The 14,779-nt window shown below is 30.2% G+C and overlaps 1 protein-coding gene across 5 annotated transcripts in view; it reads right to left on the bottom strand.

Moving 5' to 3' along the window:
• The window catches only part of LOC115244245 (semaphorin-1A-like), a 210,755-nt gene that overhangs the window by 10,940 nt on the left and 185,036 nt on the right, over positions 1-14,779 (bottom strand). For all 5 annotated transcript variants that reach the window (XM_029821756.1, XM_029821755.1, XM_029821758.1 and 2 more), the window contains one exon: positions 2,413-2,500. In XM_029821756.1, coding sequence (XP_029677616.1) covers positions 2,413-2,500 — 88 coding nt within the window. The remainder of the gene's footprint in view (positions 1-2,412; positions 2,501-14,779) is intronic.

Below are 14,779 nucleotides of genomic sequence, written 5' to 3'. Positions count from 1 at the left end.
ATTCTTTAAAAAAATCAAAATACTTATATTCAATTAAATTTTTATTAAAAAGATTTATATCTCTCGAATCCTTAATAAAACAATGTATACAAAAATAGATACAAGAATTTGAGATATATGTTATTTTTCTTTTTATCTCAATTACTGTCGGCTAATATTTAAATGGATAGCAGGTAACATTTTTTATAGTTTGATTTCTACAGCCTTTTTTATTGATGTAGAGATATCTTATACGGGTTTGCGAAATGATTCCATTGAAAGCGATGCTTTGCTTTGCCAGAGTATTGATTTGTCGTAGCATTTTAGCGAATACAGGACGCGCCCGCGTGTGTCTCGTAATTAGCAAATTATAACGCTCGACATATGAAACTGCGCATGTTAAACATCAACAAATAAAAAGTTTCTCTGGCAAACACTATGCAAAGTATGTTTTCACATTGAATTACGTCGAACTTTCATATCATCCTATCGCGCTGTAGAGTCTATAACGAACTTTGTTGTTTGCACATTGAGCTGTTTATATATTGCATAAGTATTGTTATGATACTTCACTCACATTGTACATTAGTCTTATACTCATTATATAATATTTATATAATAATGATGTAATTGTGTATATAGGTATAGAAAAATTTTATAGGATTGACATAATTCTTTTGTTACAATAAATTCAATAAATTCGTCATTAAATTTCATATCAAGGAATATTAACGCGTCAAATTTGTTAGTTACTTGTCATAAATAATTACATTGTTGTTATAATTTATATCCAAACTCGATATTCGGGAAATATTTCTGCCATTTCACTCAAATTCATTATTCTTAACAAGTTTCACACTCTAATTAATTAAACAGATTGAACTACTGTATTATATACATGCTTGCTGATAAAAACATTATATATTACTGACAAGACAAAAGCAAATTGTCGTACATATCACCCTATATACATATAGCGTACGTAATATATAACAAACAATAACGCCGCATAAATGTGGAATGAAATATCACTACTGTTTATGTCATCTAAATCTGCATGCCTATTTCCAGGATAATAAAACTGAAATTAACGGTTACAGTGATAATGGCAGGAGAGAGAGAGAGAGAGAGAGAGAGAGAGAGGTTTGGAATTATATTTCACACTAAATTCGAGAAACACAACGCATAGGATGAATTACGCCCGTCATTTCTTTAATAACTCTTTAACGCATATGGAGAGTAGATTCATCTTTAACCCTTAACTGGAGCGATGAGAACGTATTGCGTAACTAGAGCACACAATTTCCATGGACCCATCTCCCTTTTTATGCTAAAAATAACGGATGTGTTAAAAGTGAGTTTATTGCAAGGTGTACAAGCTCTAGAAGAACAAATAAAAATATTTAGAATACAAAAAAGATTAAATTTACATAAAATGTAAATTATTAACTTTTGTTCGAGTTTTCTGGATCCATATTACTTCAGTTAAGAATTAACACATGAAATTATTGGAAAAAAATTAACTAATTTCTCCTTTTCTATATTTTATCAAAAAAATTTAATTACGAAAAAAATGTCTCTTCCATACGAAATATATACTAAAATAATGATTGAAAAAAAAAATTAAAAATAGCATATAATTGACTAAGTAATAAACTAAACTACTAAATGTTGCAAACCGATATTAGAAGAACATGTGCGAAAAATTATGTTGTAGATTGCGTGCGTTATGTTTAAATGTTATTTTTTTCTGAAAAATGAATAATTTGAGAATTATTTGTTAAAGCATGTTCATCATATTTGCCAGACAGGATATAAATCATGCCCTGTATCTCTCAATCGCCTCTGTGCGGAATGTACGAGGACTCGTGATATTCGCTTCTCGTTCTCACAAGTTCCACTCATTGTAGAGCGGTCGAATCTCTCGAGTAGCACTTAGCGTCGTCAAAGCCACGCGTCACCTGTCAAATCTGCTGTAGTGTGCACAGCATATGTTTCAAAATGTAATAAAAATTTCCTCGATAAATATTTTTCACAGACGAACGCTTTTCGAACCAATGTAGAGAACAGCACGGACTCTCCGCTCACGCAAAAATATTTTCATAATAATACTATCTCTCTGATCGCCGAAATCGCTTTTGTTCGCAGAAGAATCTATTCATTGCAATATTAAATGAAATTCTCTAGAAAATAAATTCTGTTTGAGACAAGAGTATACATTGAAAATTTACAAAGACACAAGTCTCTAAATTTTATTCTTGAGAGCACTCAATGTTTAATAAAATAAAATTTTGATTACAATTAAGATCTGAAAAAAACTTGATTTATACGGTTCTGATCTCATTGATTCATAATTGATTTCGTATAATTTTGCGATCAAAGTTGATCGTTACATTGAACAATTTATAAATCTAGATGAATGAAGAAACTCACCGGCAAAAACTGCCGTGCTATTGTGTCGTGGATCGTAAGGGCAAAGTCCCAAACCGTCCATGTCGCTTTTCTTCGCGTATGCTCCATCCTGGAATACAAATAATAAATTTTGCATTACAGCCTAACTTTTTTTTATTTTTTATACATTTTTTATTAATATATTATATTTATATATATATATATTTATTATGTTCGACAATGTATTTCTATGATAAAACATGTGCTTTATTTATTTTATAGCATTGTACAATTGAAACACAATGACATTTGAAAGACATAATAATGTGGGTGGATATAATCGTTTTCGGATTAACAGTTCGAAAGCTTTTGGAAATTGAATCTGACATCGATTTCAAAATATCATTATATTGCTTGAGCGTGTGAGATTCGTGTTCACAAAACAATAAAACAATATACTAGGTGCATCTCTACCGCGAGTGTCAGATATAGTTTTGGGATATGTCGCCCACGATAAATGAGCTTGCTCACACGAGGCTGCATTCTCTTCCTATATTCCTCTCTTTTCTCTCTCTTTCTCTTCTTCTCTCTTTGTCTCTTTTGATTCACATTTTATGTGAGAATATGTCAGAATATATCCATATATAAGCTATGAAATATTTCGTGAGATATTCACTTTTCGATCATCTCTTTTATCTTCGTACGAGAACTGACTAAAAAATAATCTATTTAAATAAGAAAGAAATTATAGTTCTATCTTTTTTTTAAAATAGTAATAATATTTAAATTCTTTAAATTATTCCGCTTATAAAGAATAATAATTCAAAATCAAATTACAATAAATATTTTTAGAAATTTGAAACAGGAAACAATTCGTGAATCTATTCATCGTTAATTGATTTTCTTGTGCAATATAGATATTCTATCATTGAGATATTCGCATTTACATGCCCACATATAATGGAAAATGTGTATGATGCCACATTATAATATAGTTTCAAGATATTAGCAAGTTAATAACTAATTCCAATCGCAATTAGCGTATCCGTGCGCGTACCTTTTTAACTACGTTAATGAACAATTGAAACATTACAATATAATTTGTCGGCTTTACTAGCTGGACAGCTACCACTTTTGACCATTTGTTGAAACAACAGCCAATATGATAATAAAATAATTATATCGAATCAATTACGCGTGCGGCCTATGTGTGTGTGACATATTTTATCACACAAATAAATGACTATATATGTAATAATTGCGACGATTGATTGCTAATTTTAATATTTTTCATGATATTCATTAATTATTTGTTAATCATCTAATTAGATATATTAAATTGCGACTATATAAACTTACAAAATTAGATTTATAAATATATGTATATATTTTCGTATTGCAATATTATTTATTTGAAGAACTAAACATTTAATAAAAATATCATAAAAATACGACAAACTAATCCGATTTATAATACAACAACACAGTCAATTGCGACACATCTTAATAACTCACAGAATAATCGATCTTCTCTTCATCTGTTATTGATTTCTGTTGCTACAAAAAACCTGAAATCTCGTATTCGTCGTCCGTATTTGTCTCTAATCGTGCTGTGACCAGAATTGCACGAGACTTACGGATTTTATGAACGGTCCGTACATAGAGCGAATTTGATAAGCTGACCGCAATAGAAAACTGCAAGGCGAGTACGACAAGCGAAGCAATCTCGCGTTGCTTTAAATCTGTCGATCTTCTTTAATTTTTTTCTTTATAAAAGTATAAAATAAGAAAAAGCGAATTAAATGTCGCGAATTTTTAAACATTATTCAATTAAATTCGTATAATTAATTCCATTAGTTTTTTATCTCTGATATAATCAATAACAGATTGTCACATTTATATACACTATAAAATTTTTATTAGTATCGTTAAAAAAGTTATATTAAAACGAGGATTGCTAAGCTATTTGATGTAGAACAATTTTTGCACGCGTGCATATTTCGCAATATGATTGCTCGTCATTGAACTGTAAAGTCATTATTTTGAATAACTGTTCGGTGTAAATCGCATTCGTAAATGAATGCAATCGTCGAAAAAGAAAATCGGAAAAAATCCGCTGAGATAAGATAATTAAAAGAGTTTGATATAACGGGTACGAGCGATCACCGTGGCCGGCCACAGTAATATCCTGAATGCGAACAATGTGTCGCAACTCGTGCATGCAACAATGCATGTAAAGAAATTGGAATGCAGCAAGGCTATTCGATGCAAACGACTATTCAATGCAGTGCAACGCGCAGTCGTGTATTCCAACATGCTGGCTATAAAGGGATCTCATACAAGATCCTTTATATTTCTGTCGTTTGTTCTCTCTTTCTTAGATCCTTTCTTATCCCTATTCTCCTTGCTTACTACAAAATATCCTCGTTTCATCCATTCTCATTTGCGGATATATATAAGCAATATCGTAATAAAATTGCAACAGCTGAGACAAATAACAAGTGGTGAATATTTTTAAAATTATAATTCACCTTTTTTCAATTTATTTCAAATGAATTTCTAAATTAATTTTTTCGATCTACCAACATAAGATAAAGAATCAATTTAGAAATATTAATATTTATTCATATATATAATCGAATCGAGTAATCATCTTTTTTGTCAATCAGATTGTTGTCTGTTAATGGAGAACAAAAAAAAAAGGAAATTAAATTCCTGTGTCAAAATCTATTTATATACACATAATCTTATTTGATTGTAATTAGATCGATTAAAATACTTAATGGATTTCTCGAATGGATTTCAACTTTGCTTATGACACTATTTTTACATTTATATGACATTTTATTATAAAAATGCTCTCCTCAATAAATTATCAGAAATTTTTACGCTGTTTATCAAGCATTCTGCATATAATGCGCAAACAACGTATTTATTTTCGGTATTTTAATGCAATATCAAAGTTCATGAATAATTCGTATCATAATTCGCGGCTTTGTCATAAATTTTGTGAGAAAACAATTGCAAGGCACCGCGGGAGACGAGAAGGCACAGGCTTGTTCGCACTTAAAATACGATAATAGTCTGATGTGTAGCAAATAAGAAAACTTTGTTATAAATTATGGATTAAGCACTGTTCTTCTCATTGTCGGTCTTTCGTGATAATAGATATATTAATTAATATCAACTAAGTAAAATATTTATCTTGCGGTTATAAAATAGTTGAATTAATAAGATTGAATAATATAGCGCATATTTTGTTAAATTACAAAAAATATAAAAAGAGACACATAAAACTCGTTTAATTTAATAATAATAGAATGATTTGTAATTATTATAATAATTAGTTAATAATTGATTAATAATACAGTGATTTCTCTCTCTTTTTCTCTCTATAACATTAATTAATTTGTAGAGTACTACTATTTTTTTTAGTATAAACTGTTATCGAAGATAGGAATATTTCAGAGAATTATTTGGCCGCATATAGTATGAACATGCATATAACGAGCTTTAATCTCGCTCGATGGAATTATGATAGCGCGTAAGTAGATGTAATTATAGTGTTCAATGAAATTTAATTACAACTCAAGTTCTGCGTTCTTAAAAAATTATGTAACGTTACACAAATCATTATTTTGTTTATAGCACTTTTAATATCAATAACGATATTTTCTAATCTCTTTTAAACAATATATATATATATATATTTAATATTTATGTAATTTTTATCTATTTTGAAACAATTTTTATTCTTACCGTTATCGCTTCATTTTCGTAAAATATAAGTATATATAGTGTATTAAATATATCGATTTGATTTTTTGCAGTTCTCTCGATAGTTCTTATTATAATTTCAACAATCTTGATATGTTTTTATTATAAATATCATCTTTTAAATGTCTCTAAATTTTATCTTACAATTTTTCAATCTTCGTAGAGGGAAACTTTTTAATTATATTTCAGTCCATTAAATAATGTTATCGAATTATTATCATGAAGAACAAATCAGAGATGACTTTATATTAAAATGCGAGAAAAGTACATTTTCGCGATTTACTCATATTTATTCATTAGTTGTAGGTTTACACGGTAAGATTTCCCGTTGTAAATTTTGTGAGAAATTGCTATAATTGCGAAACACCGCGGGGGAACCAACCGCGCGAGTTTCATCTTCGCACGTTCGGCTTGTCGCGATATAATTTGCGCAAAGTTCGAAAACTTTCGAGTGTAAACTGCACTGTTCTCGTTTCCCTCCGACATTGTTTCGCAACGATCACGACACAATGCCATGCGGTCCTGCATGGCAATTTACCGTTCACTGTTCCATATCATCCGGATTATCGTGCGTTTGCGGTAGAAGCGTTCGCTGCACATCCGATATATTAATATAAATGCAAATAAATAATTGGCTAAACAAACAAAAACATAATTAAACTTGCATATTTATTTTTGTTTTACTTCATTATTTCTTTATTTATTCACATTTATTTTTTTGCATATTTCATGATTTTTTTTATGCATTCTGTAGATAGAAATATAAATTTAAATGAACAAAATATCCCAATTTGTTTTCGGAAATATCGTTTATGTTTGCGATTGTGTATACAGTTTATAAATGTCCACTACGTATAGTCGAATCAATAAAAATAAATTTTCCTGTTTATTAAAATACAAATTTTGTTTTATTTTTTTAAGTTTAAAAGCAAATAACTTTTAGTCTTATTAAAGAAAGAGAAAAAGAGAAAAAGCTCGCCAAATATGATCATAAAAATCATATTTTATATACATCTTTTAAATACATATCGCGATAATCACAGATCGTTATACAAATTATTTTACCAAGATATAAAAATTATTTTACAATATTAATATTTTTTAAATAAGCGTGTATACACGTTGCATATAATAATGTCTTTGTATTCTCTCAAAAGTCGCTTTATATTTGAGATTGTAAATTTATTATGACATTAATAAATCATTGATCTTTTGTATAGTCATCTCTCTAAAAATTTAGAATAAAACTCTCTTGTTTATCTAAAATCTTTTATTCAAAACTGGTTTCTCAAAACAAAACAAAAAAAGATGGAATTGTTATAGTTTCTTATATATATTCTGAAATACTGTATACGACATACAAATTGTTGAACATTGCATTATTAAAATATATACGTATCTTTACGACGTTTACAAGGATGCTTTCCAATTAAACAATTTGTAAATCAATAAGATCAGCGGAGGATGAGAGAGTCAACGTGCTGTTGAGACCACTAGCAAGCAACTGCATCTTGTGTTTGTTAGATACGAGGTTTGCTTTTGTGCAAGTAGTAGATTCCAACGTGAAACCAGAATTGCGGAGTGCTGCCTTGAGATAATTTCGCGTTTCAGTTCTGCACGTGTATACACTTACGGTATAATTCGCATCAAGGAGGAAAATTCGCGCACGTCATGCATCGCTTCCGCGACGATCAAACTACGGGCTTCAGTTTACTTTGTCTGTACCAATTAATAATATTATTAATAATATTGAATTATATGAATTAATAATATCGAGTTGCCTCGCGCGCGCGTTAAAAGGCGGTCGATCCTGTTCCCGATATTTTAGCGCTGTTTCCGAATTTGAAACCCGCATACAACTGATAACAAATAAGAAAAAATCGTTATGCGAGACTTTCACAAATTTCAATAAACGTACAGGATGAAAAAAAAAAATCTTTATTATTTTCTTTTATTATTCTAATATTTATCCTAGGCAAGTCTCTCCCGTTGTAATTTGTAATGGCAAGAGAAAATTCGGTTCTACAAGACACAGCATTGTCTCGAGATCAAAGTGACAATGCTGCCGTGTCATAATCGTGCTGTCAAGTTGCAACTTGTTAATAATAAATCAAAGTACCGTATTGAGAGACATCGCAGTCACGCGATACTAAATTATTACGTCGAGAAAGAACTTTGACAATGCAACATGGTTTAAACGGTACAATGGAAATGTGTTTATTATTTCGTTCTTGCTGTGATCTGGTGAGGATATTATTAATTTGTACCTGCAATGATGCTTCACGCTGGATTGAGACAATAAAAATTATGATGGACTAAACTGTGACTATGAACGTTTCCCATTCTGCGCGAAAAAAAAAACAATATATTATCAAATCACTTAAAATATTTCAATTTTTTCCATTTTTCCCTTACAAATTTTGAGGAATAATTTTTATCAAAATATGTAATCGGTATTAGACCTAATGTACTGTTCTCACCTAAAAAAATTGTTTAATCCTACATCTATATCTGCATCCATTTATATAAACATTTGGTAAAGAATTTTACATGTCATAAATCATATAAGAATCATTTAATAAAAAAATGATTATGCAGCACTTGATATTTCGTTAACTTTGTCTCTTGGGTTTCAAAAACTCGGACAAACATTACAGAGCGCATTTATAACAATTCGCTGAATGCGACGCGAATTTTCCCAGCATTGCATGCAGTAAATCAAATTTCGCAAATATCCGTCATATAACGATGAGACTTCCGCGAAATCGATATTTCATATACTTTGTGTGACATTTACGCAAGATACTTGATAACAGATTTTTCTTATTGCAATTATTTTTATTTGGAAATTCTTTAACAAACTTGAAGTAGTTTTTCTTTAATAGTAGATATCGATAATTTTCAAGTGTAAAACTTCGACCTTTAAATAGATAATCAAATCTTTTGTTTAACTAAATTTTTTTACTTAACGAAACTTTCATTTAAAAGAGAATTATTTATAAAAATAAACAAAATTTGAAAATTTTCATAGACATGATTAATAGTGTTAAATATGTTAACAATCAATTGTTTCTTCAGTTTAAAGAATTTTTCCAATTGTAATATATTCTCTCTAAGAAAAACAACTCGGTTTGGGAGACTTAGTGAACAAGAAAAATAAATTCGTGAAAAAAAAAGGAGAATCAATAGAAGTGCGCTAGAAAATAGCAAAGAACTCCGGATAGTGGGCACCGTACATGACATAGGAGCGGAAAGAGAGACGATAAGAAAAGATAGAAGTATCTGTACCGTATATCAGTCAGGCAAGAATTCAGATTCTTTGACCAATTGCGAGATGATATATTCTAAGAAGCATATATGTAAAATTTAATCATAAAATTTATTAGAAAAGTATTGTGAAATATATCGAATATAAGAGTAACATAAAAAAGTAGGATAAAATTCAAAGTAAAAAATAATTCTTTCACATATATATATATTTGATATTATAATAAATAAAATAATCGAAATATTTTGAATACATTCGCTAGTACTATTATTACGAAAACAGGCGTTAGTTTTCACGAGTTGGGGATAATTATAGAAGCGTCAAAGAAAAAAAGATCCGCCCCGCGTACCGCATCTCTTAAGTACCCTTGATTCTGAAGAGAGAAGTAAGAAAAGAGAAAAGCTTGGACGGTAACGAGCGGAGAAGTGCAACCGTGGACCACCGATCGTAGACGCGGCTCCTCTCGTCTGGTTCACGAGCGAACCACTGAAAAGGCTGACTAAAAGCTAAAAGCCGGACAGGCGAAAGCAAGAAAGGAGAGCCAAGAAAATCGCGAATGGATTTCTCGTGGGAGGTAAAAGATAGATAGATAGATAGACCACGATAGAATGAGTTGAATGTTGCAGGAATTCAAAGAGAGAAAGAGAAAAAGAGAAAGAGAGAGAGAGAGAGAGAGAAGGGGGGATAGACGATGGTGAGGAAGTTTTTCCGGCATGAGATTTACGCCAAAGGTCCGCGTGCACCGCAAATACGTAACGTATATATATGTATATATATATGTATATATGTGCCATGGCCGTTCTACATGTCGGGACTGTTTTCGTTTGAACGAGAACCAGATTTTCCTCTTCTTCTTCTCTCCGTTCAACACCGTCCGCGCCTCGCTCGCGTCTAGCAATCTCTTCTCATACGAGAGACGAAATGCAGGCGTGGTCGGAGCATAAATCGCTAAATCTCGTCTGGCGTTCCCTACTATACTATCGCCGCTGCTATGCTTCTTCCTATTTCGCAGAACGAGAGCGTTAGACTTTACGTCGATCGTTCGTACTATCTTTCGGTATGGTATTCAAAATTTGAACGAATTTAAAAATAGGAGCTGCGGCGACGAGATATAGAGGATCATCTCCCGCACATCTTCTTTCAGGAATATCTCATCTTCCATAAGAATAAAATTTTCAAGATTCAAGATTTCGAGATTGAGATTTATTCACTTTGAGCATATACGAATCTATATTGATGATGAATCCATATTGAAATTTGTATAATTCTATATTTTTTTCGAATAAATTAAGATTAAATCAAAGATATAAAAAATGTAAAGTGTGTATTATAAATTGCTTGTTTTTCAATCTTGGAGAAATGAAAAACTATTGTAGAAATAATTTTCTCTTGGGGATTATAATTTGTTATGTTTTTTCTTTGATGTTACCAACATTTGTGCTTTATATCAATTATCAGATTTGCAAAGAAGCTTTAGTCTTATATTTTACATAGTTATTAAAATTCTTATGTAATTAGAGCATCGCTTAAAGATTACTTAAAGCTATGACGAGAAACACTTTTGTGAAGAATGCATTTTGTGAAACAAGCTTGGTTTAATGAGATTGGAACACAAGTGGCTTAGCGCTTTAAACAGCATTGCTCGAAAGATATATTTCAAACAATATCCATTTTCTCTTCTAGATAAAAACCTAATTTTCTTTGGTTGTAAAAACTCTTATTTTGTCATATTTTCAATAAATTTATGATATAAACAATTTCTATATTAAATATTTCAGGCAATATTCGCCCTCTGTCCCCTTTTATAGTTATTTAGTTGTTTTGCAAGGCAAAATGTATATCTTATTTTATTTTTTTGTCAAGTTTATTAGGCTCTGCAGATTTGTAACAATGCAATGTTTCAATATAAAATTTACTATTTTTCTTATTTTCTTATTAGTTTAAATTTTTTTATAACTTCTATATATATATAAATGTATTGTTTACTTGTAACAGCCTTTTTCTAATAGTACTTTATATTCTATTTTATATACATATATCGATTTGTTTCTTACAACGCAGTGACGTTAGTATTTCATGTTTGATTCTATTTGTTACTAAATAATTATTATCTTGTAAAATAATTATCAAACATAGCATAAAATATTGTGACAGTTGCTGATAGCTCGAGAAATCTTGCGGAGAAGTTTCAAAGAATTACGGACAATTGTGGTTGAAAGTACATGAATAAGAAAAATGATGATAGATCCGAGAATTACCTTAATGATCGAACTTCTCTAATTTGTAATTTGTAATTACAAACATACAAACTTCTCTAATTTACCTTCAAGAGTGCGTACACATATAAACTTAAGCATCGCTCTTTCTTAGATAAATGTTAAAGATTTAGTTGTTATAAGTTACAGAATCTGTGCTAGATCGATCATTTATCGCGCATTTTCATGCGAGTACGCGGTATCTCTCAACTTATCGAGATTTTCCTTGCCTCCTCGAAAAAATGCAATTACGTTGATTTCTCCTGGTACGGAGCAACTCAATCGGGAGATATTTCGAGACGTCGTTCCCAACAACAACTTCACTACTGTAATCAAGGATTTTGGTCGTCAACGAATAAATCTTACAAGTCGTCACAACGATTTCTGCTATTCTCCTTGGATGTATTCAACGTTTCCTAGTGAAAACTGAATGAAGAATAGCGCATAAAATAAATTATCAAAGCGAGAGAGCGAGAGAGAAAATTATATAAATAAATATATGGAATTTTTTTATAATTTGATATGCAGTGAATAAAAAAAGAATTTACGAGTTCCATCTTTTTCAATTTTCTAAATTTACAGCAAAAGAAAGACATTATTGTAAAACATATATCAGAAAATATATATGTGTCAATTCGATGAAAGAAAGAATTAAGATTTTTGCATTGCTCTTAAAACAGATTATGCAATAATATTATTTATAATAAATCGAAACAAATCTTTCTCAACTTGATGTAAAGATCATTATTTTGCGCACTCATTTAAAATCTAAATTTAGCAAAATTACACATCGGTTTTATAATGCCTAAAATATAAAAGATATGTCCCTTCATCGATCAACTTTATATCAGGGACGGCGGTGTAATCATTCAATTCTGTTCAATTCCGAATCGGAATTAATAAAAAAAGTTACCGCATCGCGAAGCGAGAAATCGAATATCGGCAATCGCCGATCGGATATCATCTTGGAATCGTGAGATATCCGGCACGTGAGAACGATCGACGGAGTAATCTCGACGCGAATTACACATGCATCCGCAACGGACGCGGTGCTGCAGCAAACCATGAGGTGCAGCGAATGCGACAAGACACAAATGCCAATACATCTGCGGCGGACACTACATCACAATAGTGGTCAGAGAGCGTGCGTAGCGCTTCCGTCCTCCTTCCGGTATCGTTATTCCGCGATCAACGAGAATTGACAAATACGCGCGGCACGCCGATGAATTTTAATCGCATACATATGACGCTAACGCGAAAATCATCGATCATGAAATTATCGAACATCCAGCCGAAAAAAGAAAGTACTTAATATTCATTAGATGAGTATTCTTATCGTACTCAACGTCTGAATATTAACATCATAGTATCGTTCATAATTTGTCCGTCCATGTTTTTATATTTTTCTCCAAAATTTGAAATTATAAACATACTTATAAAAAGTCTTTTTATTTCATAAAACAAGGCAATTGTAATTACCTTTACGGTTCTTATTATAAGTGTCTCCTTCCAAGTTTTTTTTTTTTTTTTTTTTTTTTTTTTTTTTTTTTTTTTTATAAGGTCGCTTTGAATATTTTCAATCAAAGTTTTATATTTTTCTCAAAAATTTGAGATTATAAAGATTTATATTTTCAATCAAAGTTTTATATTTTTTTCAATAATTTGGAATTATAAAGATTCTTATAAAAGTCTTTATTTCATAAAACAAGGCAATTGTAATTACCTTCGCAGTTCTTATTAATTGTCATCTTCCAAGTTTTTTTTTACAAGATCGCTTTCAATATTATCAATCAAAGTGATCAGAGTGATTGAATGTGGTAAATTACATCCTGTACATTTGACACGTGTGTGTTTCGTTACAATTTAGTAAACTAACAATCCTCTTTTGGGGATTGTTAGTTTATGGCATCTAAATTGTTATGAAATGCTTCAACCGATGACGTAAGCGCGGAATGTTCAAGCGAAATTTGTTTAGACATTGTTATTTCACGTTTCATGTTTGACCAGCAATTTTGACGAATTGCCCACTTCACACAGCAAATCGAAAACTAACACGGTTGAATAACTTTTTTTTTTTTTTTTTTTTTTTTAATTTGAAGTATACCATTTACCACTTGTGCAATAGAATCCCGGATCATGTGATATGGTTTGATGGTTTAAAGCGGATTATGGCAATCAATGATTTTAGCAAAGCCAACGATATCATATGTACACCTTTTTTATCATCGGATATTGCTTATAAACAAAAATTTATAAAACGAATAAAATATTTCACGGAGCTTTTTCCATTTTATTTGGTTTAAAAATATTATGATATTTCAATTTCTATGTATTTATCACAATATTGTAAAAATCTTGTGCAGTGATTGATAAAAATATTAATTTGAATGTTTAATAAATAATACCTTATAAACTCTTTATAGAAGGAATTATATTACACCTACAAAGAAATATAAAAACACAAAAATAAAATAGCTAAATTTTTAATAAATATTATATATTGCAAATTATTCAACATGACAAAAACATGTCGTCGTATGAATAGTTAATAATTATATACAGGATGTCTCACAACCTTCGTACAATATTTTAATAGCGTATTATAGAGGCAAAATGGAGTAAAAAATCTGAATACAAAGATATTGACGCTGCAATAATTTTTGAGTTATAAGTGATCAAAGTTTGCCAATAATATTGCTTAGAGTTCGTGCCCTCAGGTTCGTAACTACGTTTACACACGTGATTTGTCATTGTTATTGTTGATAGATAAAATAAATAAATTGATTTCCACAAAACTTTTCTGCGCGATCAAAACAAAAATAAACTTCGTTTCTTAGATGTGTGAAAATATTAAGTTTATATTTCTATTTAAATATAATAATTAATCAACCATTTAAATTGTTATTTAAGAAAAAATTCAATATTTTACGTATGAAATTTATAGTTTGTTAATATCAGCTGACCGCCGTACATAGTATTCATATACATAAGAAACTTTTTGTATTAGAATTTTTGACTCCATTTTATCTCTAGAATACACTATTAAAGTATTGTACGGAGGTTGTGAGACACCCTGTATATATATATATATATATATATATACACTTCA

The sequence above is a fragment of the Formica exsecta genome, unplaced genomic scaffold (assembly GCF_003651465.1).
Source record: "Formica exsecta isolate Colony F162 unplaced genomic scaffold, ASM365146v1 scaffold80, whole genome shotgun sequence".
NCBI classification, from domain to species: Eukaryota; Metazoa; Arthropoda; class Insecta; order Hymenoptera; family Formicidae; genus Formica; species Formica exsecta.
Note: the sequence above shows the minus strand (reverse complement) of the source record. Positions and strands in the feature narration are given on the sequence as shown.